Source organism: Colossoma macropomum, unplaced genomic scaffold (genome assembly GCF_904425465.1).
Source record: "Colossoma macropomum unplaced genomic scaffold, Colossoma_macropomum, whole genome shotgun sequence".
NCBI lineage: Eukaryota > Metazoa > Chordata > Actinopteri > Characiformes > Serrasalmidae > Colossoma > Colossoma macropomum.
The window spans coordinates 11,330,087-11,356,731 of record NW_023494802.1 but is presented as its reverse complement, the minus strand read 5'-3'; the positions used below and the strand labels follow the sequence as shown (position 1 = coordinate 11,356,731).

Genomic DNA, 26,645 nt, shown 5'->3' with positions numbered 1-26,645 from the left:
GATCACCGGGGCAGGGGGCCAGGAAGATGTCCTGATGTGGCAGCGCTGGCCACAGAGCTGCTGAAAAGGTTGCTGTGCCAGGCGGGCCACTGAAGGACATCTCTCCTGCCTCCCAGAGCCGGCGACAGACGCGCCCCGGAGCGGTGCCATGCTGTCTGCCTGCGCACAGCCGCCTCTACCCCTCCTCCCCCCCTACCCCAGCCTTCTACATTACAGTGAGAGAGTAAAAGAGAGAGAGAGAGAGAGAGAGAGAGAGAGAGAGAGAGAGAGAGAAAGACAGAGAGAGAGCCCCCCCATCCCATCCCTCCTTCATTTCACTCTTAAACGGTCTTAAATATTTATCAGCCCTAAGAGCAGAAGGTCTGAGTAGGAGGGAAGAGAGGAGGGGAGGACAGGACGGGGTTAGCTCCGGCAGGGTGACGAATGAGAGTGGAGATGAAGATGGATGCGGCGTGCCGCTCGTCCTGGAGAGGAAACGGCTCTGTGCTTCTCCTCACGCCCTGCACGCTAAGCTCGTCCCTCTGTCTCAATCTGTTCCTGTAAGCTCTCTCTTTCCAAACTACTCCTGACACTAGGCCTGGGCGCAAAAAGAACATTTTTCAGATATCAAATGCACATTTAAGGTATTTACAATAATGTCACTCTGCTGCCCAAACCAGTATTAGCTGCAAAGGCTTCAACTTTAAACAATTTTAGCCCAGTAGGTGGCAATATGCATGTTAATTGACAGGCAGGGAGGGAGAAGTCTAGCCATTCACTTACAACAGCATAATCCAGAAGAATTTTCAGCACTGAAATTACAGCTCTTTAAAGGGTAACAGTCTCAAAGTAGGAGGAGACAGTAGCCATGTTTACATGCAGCCTGATAATCAAATAATCGGACTACGTCCAATTGAGGCCATTTGGAATACAATTTCTATGCAATTGAACAAGGTGGTTAATCCTGTAAATAATCTGTTAAATAGAAGAATAACAGCCATGTTAATGCCTGTATCTGATAACATTCCCAATCGGAAAGTGTAAGTGCGTTCTGTGCATTCAAAGTGAAAGTTTATAATGTTCAACATGGCAGAGCAGAAACTGGTCTGCAGAGGTGACGAACATGGCGGTGGGGCGGAAATTTTTACTGGGTCTGACAATTTTAAAGCAATTAAAAACAGAGGTGCGCCAGCTGAAAACTCAGATAACACACTGCTGCTCCTCTCACTCTGACTGGACTCGTGATGCTCTTTGTCATGGTAACGTCTACACTAAGTGGCACATGTAAACTGAGATTTTCCATCAGATTGTTGAGTGCACATAAACACCTCGTTCTTAATCTATAATCGGAACGAATTCAATCGGACTGGTAAAAAGTTCCAAATCACTGTTCATTACTGTTCACTCTCTAGTGCGTGCAGTCTATAGCTCCCAAGTTAAACACGAACACATTTACACATCAGCCTTTTTAGCCTTTAGAAGTTTAGCCCCACACACTGCTTTTTAGTCCGGACTGCTATTTTAATAAAGCAGAATATATGGCAGCCAATCAGAACAGGGGTCAGTCTTAAAGCAGCAGTACCAAAAATAGCCTGATCAAACATGTAACTTGATCAGGGAACCAGGGAATATTAAAAGATATGGTTAAAAAATATCTTATCCACTATATGTCAGCAGTACCCTGGCAGTACACACAAGGTACGCACATGACCCCTAACGGGGCAAGTTTCCGAGAGGCTGCTGGAAGAAGCCCTTGATAGCTGCTGTACTTCCTGTTCCCTCCTCCTCCTCATAGAGTGAAATGCTGTTAGTAAGCTTTCCCACCCGTCTGCCTACACATTATCTGCTGTGTTCCAGTATGCATTACTGAGCCGGGGTCAATCTGCTGCCGCGGCTTTCGTACGTCTCTGGATGTCTGGAGAGCAGGAATCTTCAAACTAATCACCGCAGCCAGCAGCCCCATGCTGGACTAGCCATGAAGCAGGGCATGCACACATGCACAGACACACAAACATGACTGCATTCCTCAGTGGGAGACTGTGGGTGGTGGTGGTGACCAGCTGACACCTGTATACGATGGAGCGGCTGGGTGAGGCTGTTGTGGATGGGTGGTATGGGCTGGAGCAGTGGGGACTCCGGCATGTTTTTACGACTAAAACCGGCCTCTCCCTGTCTCAGTCTGGACAGATGGGGTCACAACGTCTGGCCATGAAAGTGGTTTGAATCCACAGAGAAAAGCAGGCCAGTCGAGGTTTTAAGGAGGATAATAATAAAATAAATGGAGATGACATGCTGCGTACTGGCTTCGTTCCTTATCGAACTAAAAGCCAATGCAAATGTCATGACCAAGGGTACACCACCAAGCTGTAAGAGTGAAGGCTTTAAGCTGCACGCATGCTCTCTGTCTGTGCATTAAAGAGGAGGTCAGACACGACGAACCAGAAATATCAAGGCTGCAGGTGCAGAAGGCCAAACCAAGCTAACCATGAGGTGTTATAAATACACGCACAAAGGTGTGTGTGTGTGTGTATAGGGTGTAAATTCAGAGCGGTGTGGCGTGGCACGCTCGCTGACGGGAAAAACCAAAGGTATGTTCAAGAGCTGAGGCGTCAGGGCCTCAAACAGCGCAGCAGGCCGATGGCCTGGCAAACACACACAAATACGCACATGCATACTTACCACAGCCATAGCGTCAGCTACACCAAAAGCAGCCTTCTGTCTCCGGCTTGTGATGTGGCTGCAGTTCTCCTGTACCTTCTCCAGCAGCTGGCGAATCTGCTTGCAGTAATTGGCCACTTTGCATTCTTTCAGGAAAGCTTTCAGCTGGAGGCAGGGAGAGACGGAGAGAGGAAGAGAGGTTAGGATAAAGGATCAGTACTTTCAGTTCCATTCCACTACAGTTGATTTATACTCTAAACAACCCTAACGAAAAAGTACTACAGTAATACTACAGGAATCTACAGCAATCCTATAAGAATCTTACAATATATTCAGACAGTTAGCAATATAGGCCAACTCATGACTGACTGCTTCATAGTTTCTTTACGGTGGGGGTGATAGGAACCAGGGGTCACAATGTCTACAACTCAAATATAGAAATTGTATTTACTGTCCAAAACCACCAGTGAATCTACATGTGTTTTCTGAGTTTTTGTATGCAATGCTGACAAATCTAAACAGTAAATCAGTTTTCTTGGGGGACTATTTTGCCTCACAAAACCCTGCATGGCAACCTCTCTGCCATAAATGGATTTTGAAAAATATATTAAATACACAAATCTTACTGTACAGTAAACTATCATAAAATGATGTCTCAATCAGCAGGCAGTGCAATCATAACCATTTCATCTAATTCGTTTCTAAGAGGTAGCTTTTAGAGGTAGTAAGCTGGTTCCTATGACCACCGATTATACTCCGTAAGTTTCTATCGAACAGTGGTTTGACGCTTCACATCAAACCACTCTGAATTACTTTGTTTATATATTAGTAATTGAATTATGCAGAATTTTTGAAAAAAAAAAAATCACTGGAATTTCCCTTTAACATTTTAAAAACTTTACCTTGAACACTATGTTCCAACAATTTCCATATTTTATCTATATTTTCTGTATTTTTTTATTTTCTTTCTTGTGAAGGGAGGTGCAAATACCTTAAAGTGCAAAATACCTTAGTACATTCCTGTGTGTGAAACAAACAAAAGGCAAAAGATGACAAAAAGGTTCAACCCTCCAGCTCTTTCGAAGTGCTATTATAAACAGTAGCCACAATTATTTCAGAGATATTTGTAGGCCACTGTGTGGTTTAAGGTAGTGGTTCTCACAGGTTAACTCTAGACCATCACAAATTGTTGCTGAGACATATATTTGATAAAATATGTCTGTGAATGACCTTAGTCTTGGATACACTATAACAGATAATAAAAAGACTGGGTATTTCTCACTGGGTATACGACTGCAGATTTTTTGGACTGACTGAAATATCGGGAACCACACATTAAACAACTTAGGATCACACCCTACACAATGTTTAAACTGTTGCTGAACGGAACCGAACTTGCGCATTCTCCCATTACTGGGACACACAAACAAACAAACAAACAAACGTTTTGTTGTGTGGTAGTTTTTAGAGTATTAGATGTGAATGCGTCCAACTGTGCTCTGCTCGGTTCATTAAAAAATAAAAGCTGTACTATACTTGAGTGTCTGTTCGCCATTTATTTGTAAATGTTAAGTTAATGTTAAGTAAATCTCCGCATTTAACCCATCCATGCAGAGAAACACCACATACACACTAGCGAATGCAAACACACTAGGGGGCAGCGAGCACACTTGCCCAGAGCGGTGGGCAGCCCTATCCGCAGCGCCTGAAGAGCAGTTGGGGGTTAGGTACCTTGCTCAAGGGCACTTCAGTCACATACTGTCGGCTCAGGGGATCGAACCGGCGACCTTCCGGTCACAGGGCTGGTTCCCTAAACATTTGCTTCTTTCATGCTCTCAGTTTTCGTTGACTGCTGGAGAAATCCAATCAGACTGAGTCATTGATCAGTATACACTACTACATTACGCTCAAACTAAGTAAAAAATCAAACGTTCGATACACTCGGACTGGTCCAAAACATGACTGGGAGGCAAAACAAAGTCTCCACCCCTTGCACACTACTCGATTTGCTCTCCCAAGTGTCGGTTCTGACTGCCTGAAATTCTGCAGACTGAAGCACAGGCTCGGCCAGACTGAGAATCAGGGCTAAAAATGTGGTAAGTCCTGTAGCGTAACTACACATGTTGCCATAAAATCTTTCAGCCCAATTACATCTTGTAGTCATTATAAGTAGCTGCATGAGTGAAGGTGCCTGCTGAACACACACACAAAAAAAAAAATCCCACTGGAAGTTTCAGCTACACAGCTATCTTTCCTAAAGTTTATGTTTATTAAGTGATGCTGCTTCATTTACAAAGACCGAGTTGCAAAAGTGCTGATGGATGTTTGAGAAGTTGTTGATTGGATTTTTCATTTCTGATGCTGTGTTTCTGTGCATTTGGTAGCTGCTGTGTGATATTACTAACTAGCAACTTAGCATGTGGGCAGCAGAGCTAATCTACCAGCATTAATCTAAGTCCAAGTCCCCTGTGTGCACAGAAAATGTGAAAAGACTGCTTTAGTGTTTCAGGGTGAGTCAGGGGTTGCAGCTAAAACACACTGAGATGTAGTGATATGAGTTGGAAATAGGGCTGCAACAAATGACTAATCTGATAGTCGAATAGTCTATCGATTACTGACACGAACAATCGATTATTCGGATTATGAATCACTACATTACCCAATATCTTTTATGTAGCCATTAGCTTTTAAATTTAGCTTGAGGTTGTTTTATGCATTTGCTAATTAACAATGAAGACAATAAAGATGAATAACATTCAAGAATTCACTGTATGAATGAACTGCTCTGCTAATACAAAAGATAAATAAAACCCCAATGTATTTTTCCTGTAGAAAATGCATAACCAAGGATGCGAAAAGTAGCAATGAAATATAACAAAAATACATTTGCTGCAACTAAAGTTTACAAATCACAGGTCTTTATTGAAACGGAGGAAAGTCAGCACCTCTGTGCGCTCCTGCCAGAGTCTCGCTCTCCTCTGAGAGCAGATACTCCCCGCTGCAGAGGAGACGCGCAGTGATGGAGCGGAAGGGAAAGTGGAGTACAGCATGTTTGTGGAAAACTTGTTCTTTGTGAACAGTTAAATTAACGATTTTGTGAAAACTTTCATTTCAACGGTAACCCTTCGTCCAGCTGCCCTTGGTGTTCGCAGAGAAAAACCTCCTTAAACTGTTAGCGAGTGGAGCTAAACATTCGCGGAGAACAGAAACCTGTTTGGAAACGCTCTCCTGTGTTCGCCGAATCTGACCACACTGGTGGCCTTGACTTTAAGATGACGATGCAGTGTTTAAAACTGTAAACGTTATCTGGAAAGTGAACAGAGTCGCTGTGAATAATAGTTACTTGCTTCTCTGTTCCAAACTCCATTAACGATACCAGAGAACCTGCATTTAAAAATGTTCCAGCTCAGCTCAGAACATAAAGGACGGAAATTAACATTAACATTAGCGAACTAGCTACACACTCCTGTACTTCACACACTACACTAATGAGTGCACTTGTAATGGTATATGCGCTATTTTTACACACTATTTAGTGAGCTTGTATGTGATTTGGGACGCGGCGTGTCTTCTCGAGATGAATCTTCTTCATCCAGTGAACCGACAAGTTTCCTCTTCAGATGTTCCAACATGGAGGATGTGCTCCCATAGCCAGCTAAGGTCAGCTTTACAAATAGCACAACTGACAACCTTTTTTCCTGAGTTTCCTTGTTCTTGAGGCTGCCATCACGCTGTTGTTAAGTCTCCAGCGAGCGGTAATGTTAAAACGTTCCTAATGAGCGCGAGAAAGACGTGTAATGACGTCACCAACTAATCGACTACTAAATTAGTTGCCAACTAATTTGGTCGTCGATTTTAGTCGAATAAGTCGAATAATCGTTGCACCCTTAGTTGGAAATGCATTTTAATCGAGCTTTCTGAATGGTCATTAGTGGGTTAACTGTCCGATCATACAGACTGACTAGCCGTGAAACCGTGACACTGTCACAACTTCACAAGACACTACAAAAGTACTATTAATTACCACAAGACTATCATATGGAGGGATGTGCTGATATGGGATCAATGTCAATATCTATTATTTTTCATGTACATATCTGCCGATGCCAATGCACAAACATTAGGCCTGTCACAATTATTACATTATCGTCCAATCACAATCATTTGAGATGATCATAATGTTTGAAATGATCGAAATTATTTAAGCTGACTAATCTCTTATCTCGCATCTTTCATAGTCGTTAGATTTTTGTCCTAGTATAGTGCCACAAGTTAAATGTAAATTGAGTGAACTGGGTTGAGGCAAATAAATGTAAATAAAATAAAGTAAATGTACTCAGTGGGAAATCATGGTGCTTACGGAAAACTCATCTAAACTAACATATAACTTGGTACATGTTTTGAGGGCTGCACTGAGAAATGCATGCTTATTTGTTAGCTATGTAGCTAATTCAACATTTTCAGCTGGTATGCTGATAGAATGTGTTTCTTTCTTATATTTTCCATCTCGTGAACATGAAGCTCCACACACTGTTCTGTGTAACTGTAGTCATTTCCACAACAAGTGTTAGCTATTAAGTAAACATGGGTAGCAGATAAGGTGGCAAATCAGCCAATTTGGTACCATTAGGCTTGGACCCCAACAGCTGCAAATGAACAAAAAAAAAGACAAAATATAAATCTCAATTATTTATTTGACAGCTAGTCATCAGCTAAAATTTGATGACTTCATAAAAGTTCATCAAATTTAAAAATTGGGACTACATCTACCTGCATTAGCATGATGGATAAATGTAATGTCTATTTGTAGAGAATTACAAATACAGTAAAATAAATAATATTTTAGCGCATCAGCCTAACATCTAAATACTGTCCAAAAAAAAAATCAGCAAATATTGGTGAAAGATATCCATAAAATCATGACATCTGGCTTACGGTAATGTTCATTTAAGTAAATATCTGCCGAGACCAATATAATTCCGCTATTACAGTGCAGCCCTAATTATTACAGTATTATACAGAACTACAGAAAATCTTAGCTTCCTGCTGTACAACTACAGTTCTTATGTGAAAGTGCAGGGCTGTCACCTCAAAATGAAATAAACTGAAACAACTACATTTATGGAAAAAACTACACCCTTGAAAAATAACTGAACCCTTTCATGCCTTCATTGGTAAATAACCAACAAAAAAAATATTTTTAAAGATGTTTACTAAGAACTGTTTTACCTAAAAATGTGGACACCATGTAGAGAAAGTGAGAAAAGTGTCTATTTAAAATGATAATTTTTAATGTTTTGGCATTTGGCTGAAAAGGCCATATTGAAGGCCGTATTGCTTTAAAAAAAAGAAAAAAAAGCATAAGCGTGTTCCAACAATAAAACTCAGGGATTAGTCGACGGCAGCCATTAAAAATACCCGCATGAATCATCCCAGGCCAAAGGAATAAATATTCAAAGCATGACTTTTAACAGCACTGTGGAGGCCTGAGTTTTGGCCAAAGAGCAGGATGTGGCCTGTGTGTGTGTGTGTGTGTGTGTGTGTGTGTCTATGAATGAGCGAGGAGCGGTGGTGCTGCAGAGAGATGCTGGACTGCAGCCTGCTGTTGGAGTCTGTGAGGGCTGAGAGTAGCTGGACTGTGTGTGTGTGTGTGTGTGTGTGTGTGTGTGTGTGTTTGTGTGTGAAGCCTGTGGCTGGGTGTCCCAGGCTTGGCCCTCAGCGCCTCTCAAACAGGATGTGGGTCCAACAGTCGCCACCGCGATAAAAGAAGAGAAGGAGGAGGGGGGAGACCAAAAAAAAAAAAAGACGAGTCACTAAAGAAGCTTACATTTACCTAGGCCTTCACTCACTTACATAGGCCTTCGACAGAGACCCGTCTCTGCATGGGGTTCACAGTTCAGAGCTCTTCAAAACCATTTAAACTAGCTTATAACATGAAAACAAAAAGAGTACATTAACTGAAAGGACACCAGAGAGAGTGAGAGAGAGAGAGACAGAGAGGGAGGGAGTGAAAGAGAGAGACAGAGAGAGAGGGAGTGAGAGAGAGAGAGGTGATGTGCATGGTGTACCTGGATAATGGTAGGCAGAGCAAGCTCAGGAAATCCAACGGTGTGGGCCTGGGTGTGGAAGTACTCCAGTATGAGGTCATACAGCTGCTCAATCAGGCCATCCTGAAACACACGCACCAATATATACTTATTACACTCAGCAGTTAAATAAAGCTGAACTGCCTAGACATTCACAGATAAAAAGTAATAATTAGAAAAGTACAACTGATGTTTCTATATTTCATTGTGAAAAGAAAAAACAACCATAGACGAATAAAGAAAGAAAGAAAGCCATTGTTCACTATGGGTGTGCTTTGCTGCAGTACAGCGTGCAAAAAACAATAGTCTCCAGTTGGTCATTTTGCATATCAGTCAAATACAGCTTTCCAGTCAAAATAGGCATTTTTCTTGGTCACACTGAGTGATAAAACCAGAGTGTGACCTTATCGATTGCCCAGGACAAGTAAAATAGTAAGTCATGGGACAGCAGTGTGGAAAATCACTTACCCAGACAGGACTCCACCATAGACTGATCACACACCCCTTTACCACCACTGCATGCTTACACTTAAACCTCTTTAATTATCTGAGTGCTGCCCTGAGACCTCAGTCTTTCTGTACAATACACAGCTGACAATGTTTGGGCTCACATGCCATTTTGATGCCAACCCATGTATATATATGTATGTATGAGGCCCATTTGTATATATTGTTCTGTATATATTGTCCTGTGTATTTAAAAATCTGTTAATTTATTGTCTGGTATATTTATTGTAGGTGTATATTCTGCACTTGTTTCACATTGTTGTGTATCTGTACTCTACGTAGTCCAGTTTAATGTGCTCCAGAAGAGCATCATTTCGTTCCAATGTATACAAATTATATTAAGTAATGACAATAAAGACCAATTGACTTGATTTTCAGTCTTGGGATGTTTACTATCTTTAGCTTTCATAGGCAAACACCACCTCACCACAGGAAAAATGGTCTAATCCAGCTCTGCATCAACTAATATCTAGCCAATCGCATTGTTTGCTGGTAATCACCTGTAGCGGTTGGAAGGTTGAACTAGGAAAATGCATTAACAGCGCTAATAGAAAATATATCAACTCTGTTATAGAGGGTGAACATTCAGGGAAAATATTAAACATAGAACCTTGAAAGCTAACCTAGCTTTGTAACTAGTCGAAAGTTACTTTTGTATGCCATGTATAACATTCTCAGCTACAAATACTTTTTAATTCAGAAATATAATACTGGCAATCACAAGACTTAAAACTCTCCTTTACGACACAATGTGCATAACTGCATATCAGCTGTTGAGGGGTGTGACTCCGAGGAACTACAGCTTGGCACCAAAATCAGATTAACCTGCACCTGTCACCTGCCGCCCTGTCCCACTGGAGCCTACCTCGCCCAGCATTGCTCACAATGCCTGGCAAACCCACATCCTGCTAATCCTGACCCGGTGTGGGCTCAGGATTGGAACTAAAGCCTCTCGACAGCCCTGTAACGCTTGCCCACTGTGTCTGTGCACATGCCTTCACTGTGGAAAGTCCCTGTGCTGATGACCGGGACTGGGGGCGAGGGGTAAATTTAGTAACGCGACCCATGGGTGGAGCGCAGGCTTAGGGACCTGTTTCTGACGTACAATGGAGCTGGGTGGCTACAGCAAAAGCTTGCCCTGCCAAATGGGAGAGCAGGATAATCCCCACGGGCCGTGTGGCAATCCTCTTGGCAAAGGCCCGGCGCGCTGCTTTAGCCACTGTAGCGGCATGTTCAGGCTTTCATCTCCTAACCCCAATCCAGTTATGGCCAGCCAGCGTGAAGACACGACAGCCTCAGACAGGCACGAGAGGAGCACAGCGAGAGAAAGAGCTGATTTCTTATCTTTCTGCTCCTAAATGTGATTCATGCGACTGGCAAGAAATGGTAAACTTTAACTGATGTATAAAATGAATCATCAGCTACATAAGCGCTCCAACCCACTATTATTTGCAAAAATGTAACAGGTAGCAACAGTGACCTTTCTCAACAGGCAAAACTGATGCAATCTCAGTGTAGCAAGATGGAGCATCAGAGTGAGACACTGGTGTGTGAATAAAAGCCATGCCAAGCTGTGAACTATCACAAAACAGAGCCAGCAACCATGCAGTGATGGCTTTCTTCACACTTTAATCTTAGTTTACAAAAATTCTCTCTGCATGCTATTCAAACAATGTAAATGGTCTGACAAATAAGATTACATTCTGAGTGGCATTCAAAGTATAGAAAGAATGAAGCTGCCTGTAAGCTGAGACGGGGGGAGCTCTCACCTTGAAAGCCTTCTCCTGCAGGTTGGTCTTGCTGAGTTTGAGGATCACAGCAAAGTTAATGGGTTTGACACTCATGCGTCCTGGTTTTTTATTGAAGTCTTCCTGCTGAAGAATCTGAGAAAACAAACAAACAAACAAAGGCCTTAGCTTGCCAACCATCTGGAAACAAACACAAATAAACAAGGACAAACAACAAAAAATCCATACCAAGATACCTTAACAAAGGATTGCAGAAAGAACAGACCTGAAATGCCATTTTCTTTGTAAATTTTGGCTTTGCAAAAAGTACCAAACAGCTACATAACATAGGCTTTTTTTTTCTGGAACGTCATGATTATACCGAAAACAAACAGGTGTCACTCAGCTCACATTGTGGAGAACACTGAGTACGGGTGGGCATCTCTAAGCACCTTACAATTCAAGATGCCAAGACGCAATTACAAAATAATTCTTAATGCAACTTAAAGTTTTATTTCTGTAGCCTAAATTATATTTTTTTCCTCTGTATTTGTCATTAACAAGCTTAGTTGTATGTCAGTGTAACCTATATGCAGCACAAGTGTGTGTCTGTAGGACTCCTGGACTATGTAATGTGTTTAATTTGTTAGATTTTGGAATTAAGATTAACAGAAAATATATTTGAAGATTGGAAGAGCAGCCTTTTCTTACTGAAACATTTCATACCCAAAATTTCTGAAGTGAATACTATCCTGTACACAGTGTGCTCCTTCAATCAGGCTGTGCCAAAGCATCCTATTTTACTATGTCTCTGGGCAGTAGGAGAAAGAGTCTATATAAGAATCTGATTATCATGTTTTGTGAATTAACGTTGAACCTTATTAGAGAGAACTGTGATGCATCAAAGAATTAATTATATATTGACCATTTTGCTACAAAACCTGTCTCAACATGACTTAAATATGTCCAGGACAACTGCAGGACACCATCAATCCAAACCATTGCAGGCCAGATCTGATCTCCAAGTCTTGAATTTGGCATTAATGTGTTAACTGATTACAGAATCTAGAAATGTAACTGTTGTACCAAAGGCAAATCTCACAGAAGACTAGGCAAGGAAAGATGCAGCATATCCTTAAGGTGATACATTATGTGCGTCCAGTGATAACCTATCCACATGATCCTGATAAGCAGAAATAGCAGCCACAAACTTTTAAGTGTGGATGGGAAACATTATTCAGTATTCTCAGCACCATAGAGGCTGAACTGTACACTATGTCACATTGATTATCTGGACACCAGTCACAGAAACATTTTCATACAACAGACATACATGGCCTCTGTCAAAGGGGCTCTCACATGCCAGATAGACTCAAGAGTTGAAAGACCAGGAGGGTGATAGCTGTGTTTCTGGCTTGTGACCACAGCAATAACTAAAAGTAATCTGTATGCAGGTCCAATGTAGAGCTACCAAGTGGACACTGGAGTTGTAGTTGCGATTCTTTAGGATGAAGTAAGACAAAAGCAAAAAAGAAAAAAGAAAATTGCCAATCAAGCCAGTCTTGCATATACCTCAGTTGGGCAAACAGGGCCCTAGCCTTGACAGGATCAATACCTGTAAGCCTTGGAGTCCATATACATTGGACCCTACAGCAAAAACTACTGCTTCAATACAGCTGTAACCAAGGCACTTGTCCAGGCACAAAAGGTAGATTGACCTCATGGTGTTCTTGCATGTTTTGCAGTTGGGACTGAGCAAGACAAACTTTCTGGCGGCTATACGCCAGATAATCCAAAATCTTGCCATAGTCTCAGGCGATATAACTTACTTTTTACAGGGAGGCATCAAGGAGTTCCCCAGCAGGAGGCTACATGTCAGCAGGTTAGAGCAAAGAGTTCAGTGTGACTAGCAAATGAGAAAGTGAGCTCCCAGGTGTGTGCCACTGTCATAGGCCTTAACAAGGGCCCTGTTCTTTAGGAAAGTTGGAGGAGAGGTATTCATCTGGGAAACCACCAGAGACTGAGGCATCCACTAGAGACATGTTCTCCAGATTGTAACGGCCAGGTTCCGCTATGGTCATTGAAACTCTTGTTGCTGTGCAAGCCCCCACGTGTAAAAGGAAAGCTGCGTATGCATCATAAGTTCTCCACATAGCCACCTCAAGCAGCAAAAGCAAACTGAGGGGCATCAGAAGCTACAGAAGAACTTGCTTGTAGCATCATGGTTAGGGACTTTATGCAATCCACAAGGAGGCGGTTTCTTTATTTTTGTTGTAGATCATTACTAATGTTTTTTTTTGTAAGCACTGGGTGCCCCTCAATTTGAAAGACAGGACAGCATGACACTCATGTCTCTGGGACATCAACATCACGTTACAAGCCTTGCAAGGGTCACTTAGAGCCGCCTCTGATGATTTTAACTGAGGCATGAAGGGCAGGGCTCATGGCTATAACAGGGCTTTAAACACGAGGCACAATTTGCAGCTGCCTAAGCTGATCATGAAAAAAGCCAAATATTTTTCTGCAAAGTGCAACAAGCTGCTGTAGCTACCACTAGATGCATGCGATAGGGCTCCTCAAGGATCAGTGGACACTGCTAAATCAGACAGGTAGTGGTTAGCTTCTGAGTTAGGGTGTGGGGCCTAAGCCACAACCTCACAAGGCTCAGCAAAAGTAACAGCTATTGCTAAATCTGAGGTGTTTAGGCCTCAGCATACTTTCAGAGGCTTTGTTTGCCATATCACGCACATGGCAGCTGGGTGAACTCCGCGGACGAAGACGGTATGCAACAAAGCCTGTGTTCTCTTATATGTAGGTGCACAAAAGAGAAAGGCTGAAGTTGGCTTTGTATTCGCCAGCTTCTTGCTCGAATTTTCCCGTTCCACCTTAAATGGTGGCAGCATTCTGGACTCGCACGTCGCCATAGTTAGAACTGTGGCAAATTGTTTTCCAGTAGTCATAAAACTTATCATCAAATGTCATACCGTCACCTGCATTAGTGGAGCATCAGCAACATGAAGCCGCAGAAAGTATGCAAGCTTGTAAGCTCACAAAGGCACTTTCGGCTTCGCACAATCCTCAAGAATTTTGTTTCACAGGAAGTATACTGAGGCCATTATGGGTAACCTCTCTGATAGGGCACAGGAGCTAGCGAGGCCGGCTGTGGCTCAGTGAGGGTCAGGACCGCTTGGCCTTAGCCTTGTAGAATCTGTTTCTTCAATACTCACGTAGTGTCTATGGAAGTCTCTGGTTGGAGCTACAGATGTTCCATTCTAGCAAAGGTTTAGTTTGGGCAACCAGTGGTAGCAGCCCAAGCTAGCAGTCCACCCATGAGCATGAGTAAGCAGCCTGGGGAAAGCAGCAGAAGGGGTCTGAGCTGGTAGTTATCCCATGAGCAAGGGCTACAGTAGTAGCAGCTCAAGTAAGTGACTCTGGCCAGAGTAATTTAGGGTAAGCCGCTGCTCTCACAACCCAGGGAGGATCGGGTTGGATCCTAAAGCTCTGGCAGAGTCACTGGGCTGTATGAGAGCAATGCAAATTGTTAGCTTGTGTCACAGCGAGAAGAAGAAGGGAGACACGTTCCATGCAGGATATTCTAACCTGCATGTAAGCAAACAAGCAGTGTTCACTGTGCTTCACACTTTGAACCGAAAAAGAACTGCGATATTCTGCTTCTAGACAGTCAGCCATGTGATCCATGACTTCCATGTCAGACGTTGTTGCAATTATAAAGATATAACATAAAGATGATTTCTGACGGGTCACGTCTTTGTCCATTTTTGGCCGAGTGTAGATCTGCAGTGTTTTCACAGCCTTAGACAGTTGAGAGGGCTTAGGGAGGTCATTTATTGCCGGAGAGGTATGTGCACACGCGAGAGAGAGTGCTAAGGGGCGGCCGGCCTGTACAAACATCGGATGTGGTGTCGGCCTGCGGGACACAGGGGGAAGTGGTGGCGCATGGTCCCAACCTGATACGCTCAGGGGCCAATAGAGCAGGAAGCACCGAATCATAGTCCACACACAGGCTTATGTGCACGCACACACACGCACACGCACACGCACGCACACACACACACACACACACACACACACACACACACACACACAAAAATAAGATGGAGAAAAGAAAATAAAGGCACAGGGAAGCTGAGAGTCGCAAAGATAAAGAGCGCTGCAAAAGACAGAAAAGGAGGAAACCGTGTGTGTCAAAGAGAGAACGACTTGAAGAAAGAAAGACACAGAGACAGAGAGACAACAGTACATATAAGAGAGAGAGAGAAAGGGAAAGAGACAGAACATGAGAGACAGTGAAAGGGAAGGAAAGTAAGAGGGGAAGGTGAGGAGCACTAGTTCTGCTTCTCTAATTAAAGCTAGTAGCTATGCACACCTCTGCCTCTCACTTTTACCAAGAGTGCAAAAACAGGAAGCGCCGTGCATCACAAATAAACACAGGGAGCAGAGACAGGGTCGCCGCAGGCACAGAGGATGTGATCTGCACAGCGCGCTCACAACTGCGCTTAAACCACAGAACCACCCCCCCCCATCTCTCTCTCCCTCTCACACACATACACGTGTGTGCACCCTTCCCCCTACTGGGGCTTTATCACAGCATGGTCAGGGCTGGTGGGAGCAGTGACCACTCCCCCTCCCCCGGCCCTCTTTCTTCCGTTGGTCTCGGCTGCTGTCGCCTCCACGCTTCTATTCTCACAACAGCTGTCACCGCAGGGGCCCACGCCAGCCCAGCCACACGTCACTTGCCTCTCGCTGTGGAAAATGTTGACGGTTTGTGACCTCCGCTCCTCCTGATAACGAAGATATCCAACACACATAGGCGTCTGGACAAACACTCACACTCACAAACCAAACACTCCATCCTTTCTATCTTTCATCTCTTGCTATGGTGAATGCTGTTGTCCGTTTAACTGGCTTTCCAACTTGCTCTGCACAAGTCGCAGGGCTGTTTCCACCAAGCAGAGACAAAGGCCTCTCTTACTCTCTTCTAGAGACCTTCATATTTCAAACTGTCCTTTAATGGAGAGCCATATTGTATTACTACCAGAGTACAGCTGGATAACTGGAAAAATGTGGCGGGGGGTGGAGCATGAACCAAGCATGGAGTTCAGGTAAGCATTCAGGGACAGAAATAGTTCCAGCATCACGACTAGATGAACAGTCTTTTATTAGCAGGCGGCACAGGCACAGGACTACCATGGTGATAAAAACCACGACTGCAATTTACATGCTCAGACTTCCAATGCCAACACACATCAACACACATGCTGGCATCAGAGGGAAACCTGAGCCATTGTCCCATGCTGGAGCAGTACAGCAGTGATGTGTGGGTCAGCCTTTCCTCCAGCACCCCACACCCTGTGGTTCCGAGAAATTGGTGTACACCTGCCCAGCCTGACTTAGAGGAAGGAAAAATAATAAGCTAAAATCAACTCTTACCTCCAGCAGGAACGGCAGCACTGGCACAAAGGTCTTGGTGCTGCCGGAAAGCAGGATGAGAGCTCTGACGCAATGTAACCGTAATGGATAGTACCGGGAAATGGGCACCAACCTATACACCAAACACAGACACATACAAAGAGACCATTCATTAAAACAGAGGTTTAAGTTAAGTCAGCCTATCAAACTCTTTATGCTTTGAGAGATTGAACTACTGGAATCGTATCACTTAAAGAACTTCAGATTGATAATTTCAAAATAGATCGCTGAAAAAAGGATGATCCCAAACAGTCCAAACAAACTCGTGCAGCCATAATGAGTCAACAGATGAAACTAAATTCAACACATTCTCTGAATGCAGTCAACACTGCCACCTGCTGGTAATTCTGGCGCCATTGTCTCTTTAATTAAAATAACCATACCCCTTTATTATATTGTATGTACATTTTACTCTCATCCCATGACTAGTTGAACCTGATTACTTAATGAAAAAGCATTAATTAAAATGGACCTTGATAAGTCAGCAAGATAATGCATAACATGGAAACATGGACTGATATGCACTTTCTGCCATAGTTTTTTTTTTTTTTAACACATAAAATTGGAGTTTTATCAAATTGTTAGCCTGTATATTTTCAGTCTTCACTGTGTTGACAAGTGAGGAATACCTGAATAGCAATTTCAATTTAAACAGTTAACCGAGTACTTGAGCACCCGTACTGTAAAAGGTTATGCAGGGTTTGTTATTATTACATCTTTATTGCTTATCCTTATCAAGCTCTAAATACCAGATTCTTCATCTAAACAACCGTTAGACTAATTGATTACTTAAAAATTAATCATGAAAGTCTTAGAATAAAATGTGGACTGATTCAGTGCCTGTACTCACTTGATGCAGCCGACGATGACTTGGCACAGAGGGTAGATGAGTGGCTCCAGCACTTCACTGGGGTAAACAGTGCTCAGCACCCGACACCACAGATACAGACAGTGCACATACTGCCAGTTATACACTGACTGATACGTCTCCTGTAGATATACACCAACACAACAGAACCATTAGAACAGCAACAACTTGCACAACTCTAACTGGAAATAGATACTTCAACATGTGGACAAGACTTGGTTTTGGTGCTTAAAGATTTACTTGAATCCTTATTAATGTTCAGGGTGATTACCTTCTTCTTCATGTTCATTGCGTTTCGTAGGTGGATGGCGAGCTGTCGGATGTAGATGAAGCCATGCTGGTAAGAGATCTGCGTGTCCAGAGAGTACATCTCTGCCAGGGTGCGCTGCATGAAGTTTATTATGGGGAGCGAGTTGGGAGAGGTGAACTTGCAGTTCTGGACGTAGGCGATGTACATTTGCTACAAAACAAAAAACATTTATGATTGAGTGATGTCAAAAGACGCTGTACTCTGTATTACTCACCAATAGCTGTTTAAGGCTGAAAAAATAGCCCATTTTAAATTCAGTGCTTTTGTGATGTCACAAAAAACAACACATTTACATATATATCTACCCATGCACACTCTAGTTGTAAAGAGATCAGATGGCTTTTTGAATGAGGCCCAATCCAGCAACAAAATGAGCCTGTTTAAGTCTAAGGGGTAAAGAGAAGCTGGAAAATGGATAAAGAATGACTCTTTTTGGTGTATAAAACCACACTGGCCTTCAGTGGAAAATTCACTATGTCTTCCAAATGCATCAAAAAACAATACTGAATATGAATTGTAAACACTGCTTTACTGTCATTATACGTTGTATTGTTGCACAAGTTAGGAGAAATGAAGCATGGGTGAGTACAAAGTTCTCAAGGTAGCTGTAGTTATGATGTAAGTTGTTTATTCTCATTACTTGATATGTATAATATCACATTTCTTGACTGTTCAAGCCCCCTAAAAACTGTTATGGGAACCAGCATGTAATTCAAACACTGCAAAACAAATGATAAAGTTTGTAAGCAGAGAGTATTTGGGGGGTAAGAGAGAGCAGGAGTGTATTAGGCCGAGCATTAACCACTAGAATTGACCACACACAGAGAACAAAATGCCCATAAGTTGTTTAGTTCGGGGCTGTAAGGACTTGTAAATAAGTATTATTACTGACTTTTTATCTTAGTGCTACAGTGTTTGAATTTGTGCGACAACACTTGAAACTTTTCTAGCATCAGTGCTAACTGCTGAAAGGCTACCTATGCATTCCAAGCCTCATTGCGCAAATGAATTTTTGCTCTACTCCGATCTGTCCGACACGATGGTTCACACTCGTTCAGGTAAGTGATTTAAATCTGTCATTAATGTGAACAAACCGGTGTCCTGAAATGACCCGCATGTTCACTTCCTGCTCAGTAACGTCACGTGAATGAATCACGTGCATCATCAGCAAACTAACGAGCAGAACGAGCCTTCGCTAATTAACTCTGATCAGCTCTCAGCTGTTCATTATTAAAGCGAGACGAAGGTGAAAAAGGTGAGATGTGTTTCTTTTCCACCGTTTACAGGCTTTAACTTCTGTTCGGCGCTGCTGCCATGGTAACGCTGAATGATGGCACACGCGCAGTGGAAAAAAGGAAATGAATTCCGATCTGAGAGTCACATTATGGTTGCATGGCCACAAATCGGATACGTATCCGATCTAGGACCACATATGAAAGTGGCTCAGGTCAGATTTGATGATATCAGATTTGCATGTCCACACAGCCCTGAAAACATCAGATCTGAGTCACATTTGGGCAAAAAAATCTGATTTGTGCCACTTCAACCTGGTAAGGTGAATGTAGCCAAAATGTAAAGCACTGCATAATTTGATACAGCAATGGCTGCGTCAATATTTATGAATTAACTATTACACAGCACATTAATGTGCGAGTGAAACTGCATTACTGGATTCAAGTCTGAGATTGTAACATTTACAACATCCAAAGTGTGGCAAACAAGTGCTCTAACAGTGAGGATTCAGCTCTTTATTTATGACAGGCTTTGCTAGAGAAGAAGGTGTTTCACTTCAGTGGAGCACAGAGTGAAGTTCATGCATTAGTTTACTGTGTGCTGCTATGTACGTAAATGAAGTGAATAAGGCATGTATAGTGCTTGTTAGATGTGTATTCGAGTTGGTTTCACGTGGTTTAGCTTGTGGTTGTAGAGAGTTATAAGTCTGTAGCCTGCTGTGGTTAGTGCTGAGCTATTTGTGTTTTCTTGTTTGCAGAACTGTCATCTACTCATCATGATGTGTGTGATCTGTGGTCCATGTCAGTAAACATCTTTGTTATTCACTGATAATTTTGATGTGCATATGTGCCCAGATATCGACTACTGCTTCACAGGCTGCTGCCTCTGTGATTAAATGTGCAGAAAGGTCACCCCTCTGCCTCTGTGTTCTCAGTACCTCAGAGTGAACCATACCTTTAATGTAGTTCTTAGAAGCTCTTTCAGCATTATTTATTCAACACTCTTGCATTTATTTAACTTGTAAAAAAGGTAAATATTAGTACATGTCATTATCATTCTCTCCAACTGTATGTATTTTTTCATTATTACTGTAGGGGTTTAAAAGAAGCCCAAATACACCTGTTCTGTTTTGTTATTATATTGTGACTCTTGCTGCATGAAGTTGCTGACAATATTCAGTTCTATACTGTATTGTTTAAGTGTCGAGACACTTATCGTGAATACTTTAACCACAAAGGTAAAGATGAGCCATATTGGCACACCAACAGCTAAAGACACTGGCCCTTGGTTGGTTTAAACAAATCTGCAACTATTCCATATTCCATTTACATATTACACTGTGCTTCTGTTTTATACTACTGACACCACCCAAAAAGTAATAAATACAAAAAGACAGCTAGTGCAGAAGCATCTCATACACTGCAATAAAACGTTGTTTTTTATTATTTTTTACTGTATTAAAAATCTAAGACATTTTGTTTACTTCGCATCTTTTTCTTTTTAGTGGTTGTAATTTTAACGCCACAAATCTGTCAGTAAGAGGAGCAGTGAACTCACTGCTTGGCCTCAAACTCCTCCTACGAGCACGATCCACTGAAGGCTGTCAAATCTTTAATTAATAACTGATAAATACGGGCCACTGTCTCATGAAATTCTCGTTAATGCTTTAATCATACAGGTACAAACAAGCAGTACTGATACACTTCCAGGCAAAGCTATTTACATTAAAACCATGTTGAGTGTTTGGAAGAGAGGTTTACCTTTAGAACAGGGTTTAAATATACACTCTGCTTGTGGCGACAGATCTTGTTCAGAGCCAGGAAGGCCAGCACACGCACCGTCTCCTCGCCTGTGCTCCACTGCTTTATTAATTGCTGGAGACAGAAGAGGGAAATAATGAAGGCTGTGCTTTAAATATCCTTCGAAACATCTCACTCTCCAAAGTCTGGTTGCAACTAAACACTGATACAATTCTTTCAAGCCTATAAACAAAAGTTAATAATAAGTAACTATAAACATATAATAATACAATAACATGAATACATATTAAAACAACATAGAAACCTCTCAAATAGAAGAGTAGGGAAAAAAATCCAGTGTGGCAGTATATTCAGTGCTTACCTTCAGCAGCTGTCGTCCCTGTTTAGGCAGACAGAGGTAGTAGGGCACCATCTGGTTGGCATGACGGAGAACTGCAGCAGTAACTGTTGACTCAGTTAGGCTAGAGAGGAGCTGTGGACACATTTGGACGTCATTTTACATTTCTACATGAAAAAAAAATGCAGCATTTTTTGGGATGATTAAGAGGCAAACAAACAACTTTAAACAAACCTGGACGAGACCGCTTAGGTACATTTTAATGTCAATCTGATTTTTCTGCCACCTGGGACTTGAAGAAGGCATTATTAATCTGCAAGACAGATGGATAGATGGATAGATAGTTAGCATAATAAACTTCAGTGCGGTAAAGATACAGCACAAGGAAACTGTGACGGATTATTTAAAACAGCAGTAGAAACAAACTGACTGACGATGGAAGGAAGCCACTTACTTTTTCTGGTCTTTCTCTGGAGCTTTGAGATTTAACAGTTTGTTCAGGGCACCATGCATATCCTTTATGCAGAGCAGGATCAGCGCATTGAATACTGAAAGAAATAAAGATACATGTAATTCTGTTCAACTTACCACAATACATATTCCATTTGATTACAGAGAGGCACTTACTTGAACTATCTGCCACAGTGTAACGACACTTATCTTCACTGTCTCCTTTCGTAGTTGCCACTGCAGCCTTGAAGGCTTGTGTGATGTCCCTTATCAAGCGTGCAGAAGTGTCTTTCTGCAGGGAAAGACAGGAGAATTTGCCCAAACAATTAAAAAAAACAGTAAATGAGACATTTTTGATCTTCTAATAAAACATCACAGATCAGAAATGTTTCTGAAATGTGAGCATGAACCTGCAATTTGGGGTGTGCAATGATGTTTGTATGTTTATGAGGTTTGATGCAACAGACCAAAAAGAACTAGTAGTGCCACATTTAAAAATAACATCAATACTACAATTAAAATGATTTTTACTTAACATTTCACATACTGCACTGCACTAAATCCCACTACGCCGGCCTGATTATGGTTTCTTTGTAATGAAACATGCAGCTGATCAGTGCTCTTTAAGCTCTGACGACATCCACGATGTGCCCAGAAAAGCACAATGTGACAATGTATTGTAATTTCTCATAAAGATAAATACTGTCCTATGGCCCACCCCACCTGTAATGTTATCAACACAAGCATACAAACACCAGCTGCATGCTTACAGAGACTAAGGCCCTGTTTACATGTGCATGTGCTGTTTCATGCGACAACAAGCAGCAGCTGAATGTACTGAGTGTATCAGATGTTTTCTGCGCTGCATAATTTAATGGAAAAGGCAAAACCTAAATATTACCTTGAGCTCTGTTCTCCACTCCTCAATCATCTTAGCTGTGACTTTTGTGCTCTTGTCTGCAGTCTTCTTGGCCTTTTCAGTCTTTTCATCTGCTTCCTCCTCATCTGAGCTGGCCACCTGATAACACACAAAAAACATCCAGTTAAAAGTCTGATGTTAAACGTAATATCTTTCTTAAAAAAAACACTGCGATTTATACTGTATTATATATAGCAACTATATAAATTGTGTGCTAAAAAATGTGTTCTCTGTAGAGAATGTGTGAATTTATTTTTTAATCCTAAAATCAACAGAACATGTCTATCAACAAACTTTAAACAGTTTCTATATATATTCACAAGTCCATTCATTCAATGTTATCAATAAAAACATGTCACCAGGTGTCTGTGTGCTTGGTAAGCGCATGTTTTTAAAATGAGGACATTCTTTTAGGACTGAATTATACTTCTACAGATTATGCAGATTTTTGCACAGGTGTCTCCTAATATACAATGTGTGCACTAGGGGGCAGCAGCCAAACCGGAACATAGAAAGAATCTTTAATTTTTGCTCTTTCTATTCAAGAATTAATACTTGTCTCACGGTGTATATACATATATGTGCAACATTACACATTTTCTGCCAGCCAATTTTTAAAACGGCCTCATTTGATATTCGAGTATCATTTGGGCCTCAGCCAGCCCCCAACACTACTGGATAGCCAATCAGTATTTTATTTGATGCACAACAATACAGATTCACGCAGCTGAGGCATTGACGGTGCACATAAACTGGACCTAGTCATCCTGCTGTTGAATGGCTTCTTACACGGTGAATATCAGGAACTCACGAGACTGTGCAGGCACCATAATGATGGAAATCTCTCACGTGTGGTTTAAATAAGTGTACTGTTTGTAAGAGTTGCCCCGCAAAAACTTGTGAATGTTACAAGGGATATAAATAATCACAACCATTCAGCACAACACAGTGCAATTTCACCAAATAATGAATTTTCACGACTTTCTCCGTCATTAGTTGGTTGTGGTAAATATATTGCAGAATTAGAGAACGGAATAACATAGCAAAAGAAGGATAGCACTGCATAGATAAACAGCCTAATCTTTAAAGGCACACCTGACAGACCCAGTCAATACAGTGGAATAAAGACATGCCTGTAGTTCAGTGGGGAGTTTGTGATACTTCTGTTCCTCTTCATCCTCTGAACTATCTGTGTCATCAAAATTCAGAAGCTTCTGGTCGTTCTCTTGCAAAAACTTGTAGAACTCTGGATCTCTGTCCTTTAGTCTGGAGAGCTGGTCTTTGTGTTCAGATGCCTTGCCCTTCTTTATAGACCTTTTGAGAAAGGAAAGAACATGAATATGAGAGACTAACCAGTCCTCTCCTAAAATGTACAACACGCTATGGGAGAAAAAGATAACTGACAAGGATATCTAGACTGCAATACTTTCATGTACTGGAGTCAGTGAAGACTGAGCTGACCCATGTAGCAACACCTGAAACGTGATATTTCTGATTACAATTAATATTAGTATTATACTATATCGATTATAATGCAGCGCTTTTTCCACAACTACATTTAATGTTTGTAAATCTCTATGTTACGATGTTGTTATGAGTGTCAAGATAAGCATGTCAATATTTACTTTTACCAATATGGAGATCACTAAAGGTTCCATTCAAAGATTTGTTTAAGATTTATTTAAACCAATCCTTTTGATTATCTTTGTACATGATACAGCTGGAAACACAACAGCAATTTTCATAGCTATGCTGATGGCATGCATTTCCATTCCTTTTGAAAATCAAGACTCTGTGGACAAGCTTGCCATCCGTGCATCACATATTTCTGAGTAGATGTCAGAAAATTTTCTACACCTAAATCAAGTAACTGAAATACTGATCCTTGGTATTAAATTTCAAAGAAAAATGCTTTATGAGAAGCTTGGCTCTTTAGCATACCAAACCTGAAGGGCGAAACCTGGGTGTTATCTTAGATTCTGAGCTCTGCTTAATCCGGCAAGTAAATGCAGTCACTAAAGTTTTATAATTTGAGAAATGTTTGAGAAACGTTTGACTTTCCTGTCTGAGCGATGTAGAGGAACTGCATTTGTTACAAGCAGAGCTGATTACTGTAATGGCCTTTATACTTGAGAAAACAATACATCCTCTACAAAACGCTGCAGCACGAGTCCTGACAAAAAAGGGACAGGTCATATCACTAGCATTTCAAAAGAACTGCAGTGGCCGTCTGTAGCTTTGAGGACAGATTTTAAAGTTCTTTCACTAGATTTTAAAACCCTAAATAACCTTAAAGCACCTTGGTACCTATGTCTCTCTGTTTATGTACGAACACGTGATTTTAGATATGTAGACACCACAGATGCTACAAACTGTCTCTTTTGGTATTATTTTTTTTTTTATTTGATTCATTGGCAAACAATTTTAAGTCAATACTCATGATTGTTTCTATTATTGTTCAACTTCAACACCCGTCTGTAAAGCACTTTGAGCAGCTACTGGCATGAAAAGCGATCTATTTCCTCCTGCTACACTGCAAACCCCAAATAAAAAGCAAAAACTTACTTCTCCTGAGATACAGCCTGCTCCTCTGATCCACACTCTGGAATCTCATTTTCAGAGTCATCACCCTCAAAAGAATCAAACCCAGACAACAGGAACTCATCTACACTGAGATCCTCCAGCTTCCTGCAGCACAAACAATATGACAGTGAAAAGAAGGTGTCAACTGCTTGAGCACAAGCACAAACAGATCAATGTGATAAAAAAGGAAAATCTTTAGCATATTAGGAATCTAACGTATATCCTTGTGTCCTCCAAGAATTGTCTGAAGCCTGTTTCATCATAACGTAGCTTAATGAAAAATATGATATTTCCTGTTTAGATACAGCAGCAGAGATTTTTTGCAAGTTTTTCCAAAACATTGTTTACTGTTAAAATCTAGCTACATGCATAAACACACAAAGACACAGTCAGTGTACGTATGAATGATGATGCATCAGTGGATGAGGGAGGCTCAGTTTTTAAAAAATAAACTTAAGCTTAAACTTTCATTATTATTTTCAAAAAAATATTGAGTCTAAATGTGTCACAAGAGAGACTTACCTTTAAAGTACACACTTCAGTACAATGAGTCAAAGGCAACTGAACATAAGCAAACTGAAGAAAATAATCTTGCTTAAACCTTTAAGCTGTGAGATTGTTTATTAGTCATCAAGCAAAGATGAAATCGATTGTCATTTAGTGTATTACAGCAGTAGTACAACTCTATTTTAAGTTGGCTTGGTCAATTTACTGGAAATAACTGTCACATAGGTCCACCTTGTTGATGTACAGTTAAAGACTGCAGTCCGTCCATTTCCATCCTCTACCTCAGTGGTCACCAACCCTCCTCCTTGAGATCTACTTTCCTGTAGAGTTTAGTTCCAACCTGCATCCCAACTTGCTGCACTCTCTTACCTATGGCTGCCTTCGGGTCCTCCTCTGAAGTTCCTAATTACTACTTTGGAGGTTGTGAGCATGACTTGATTTGTGTTTAAGTGGTTTTGGTCAGATACAAGATACACACATTGGTAATAATGTTCTTACTTTACTTGTTTTTCTGTCACTAAAGAGAGTCTGTTTATTTTGCGTTACTGCAACAAAGTGAAAAGCAGAGGATGTCTGAGGTGAGTAATGTTTTTATCCAGTTAGAAGCACCACATAATGTGCTTTTATTTGTACTTTGGTGTGTGGATGATTTTTATTTTAAAGTACTCATTTGTGGCTGCTTAATCACCGAAATACAGCCAGTGACCCTGTGGTGGCATTCATGTGCACTCATCTCAAAATGTTTCCAACACGACTTGAAGGCAGAATGACACTACTGCATCTGATCCATCCAATCAATGACTTCTGACTAAGCTACTTAGCTGTACCAGGTGTGGCAGACTGTGGCTGGAACTAGACTCTGAAGGAAAGTAGATCTTCAGGACCAGAGCTGGTGACCACTGCACTCTTGGCTGGATTTTCTTGAGTAGCAAACCACTCTCAACATTGCAGGGAAACTCATGTGTAAACCCCCCCCCAGCAATGTTGTGTTTGACTACTGTGCCTACTACGCCATTACCATGTCAGTGCCGTGTTGTTCAAAAAGTGACACTATGGTTAGAAACTGACCACTGATGAACTGACCAATGGGGCAGAGGGTGATAAACTGTTCCACTTTTCAGTGGAAGTGACAAGAATTATGGGTCACAATGGCTACAACACAAATATAACCATTTCATTTACTGTCCAAAACCACTAGTGAACCTACACGTGTCTTCTGAGTTTTATGTGT

At 41.5% G+C, this 26,645-nt stretch overlaps 1 protein-coding gene across 1 annotated transcript in view; it reads right to left on the bottom strand.

Moving 5' to 3' along the window:
- noc2l (NOC2-like nucleolar associated transcriptional repressor) overlaps positions 1–26,645 on the bottom strand; it is a 44,487-nt gene that overhangs the window by 17,043 nt on the left and 799 nt on the right. Inside the window, exons 2-15 of the mRNA XM_036591217.1 lie at positions 24,890–25,012; positions 23,458–23,638; positions 22,307–22,423; positions 21,583–21,697; positions 21,410–21,503; positions 21,190–21,268; positions 20,980–21,090; positions 20,619–20,732; positions 17,587–17,775; positions 17,298–17,437; positions 16,409–16,520; positions 11,000–11,113; positions 8,706–8,807; positions 2,659–2,802 (exon numbers count right to left, since the gene is read on the bottom strand). Coding sequence (XP_036447110.1) covers positions 2,659–2,802; positions 8,706–8,807; positions 11,000–11,113; positions 16,409–16,520; positions 17,298–17,437; positions 17,587–17,775; positions 20,619–20,732; positions 20,980–21,090; positions 21,190–21,268; positions 21,410–21,503; positions 21,583–21,697; positions 22,307–22,423; positions 23,458–23,638; positions 24,890–25,012 — 1,735 coding nt within the window. The remainder of the gene's footprint in view (positions 1–2,658; positions 2,803–8,705; positions 8,808–10,999; positions 11,114–16,408; positions 16,521–17,297; positions 17,438–17,586; positions 17,776–20,618; positions 20,733–20,979; positions 21,091–21,189; positions 21,269–21,409; positions 21,504–21,582; positions 21,698–22,306; positions 22,424–23,457; positions 23,639–24,889; positions 25,013–26,645) is intronic.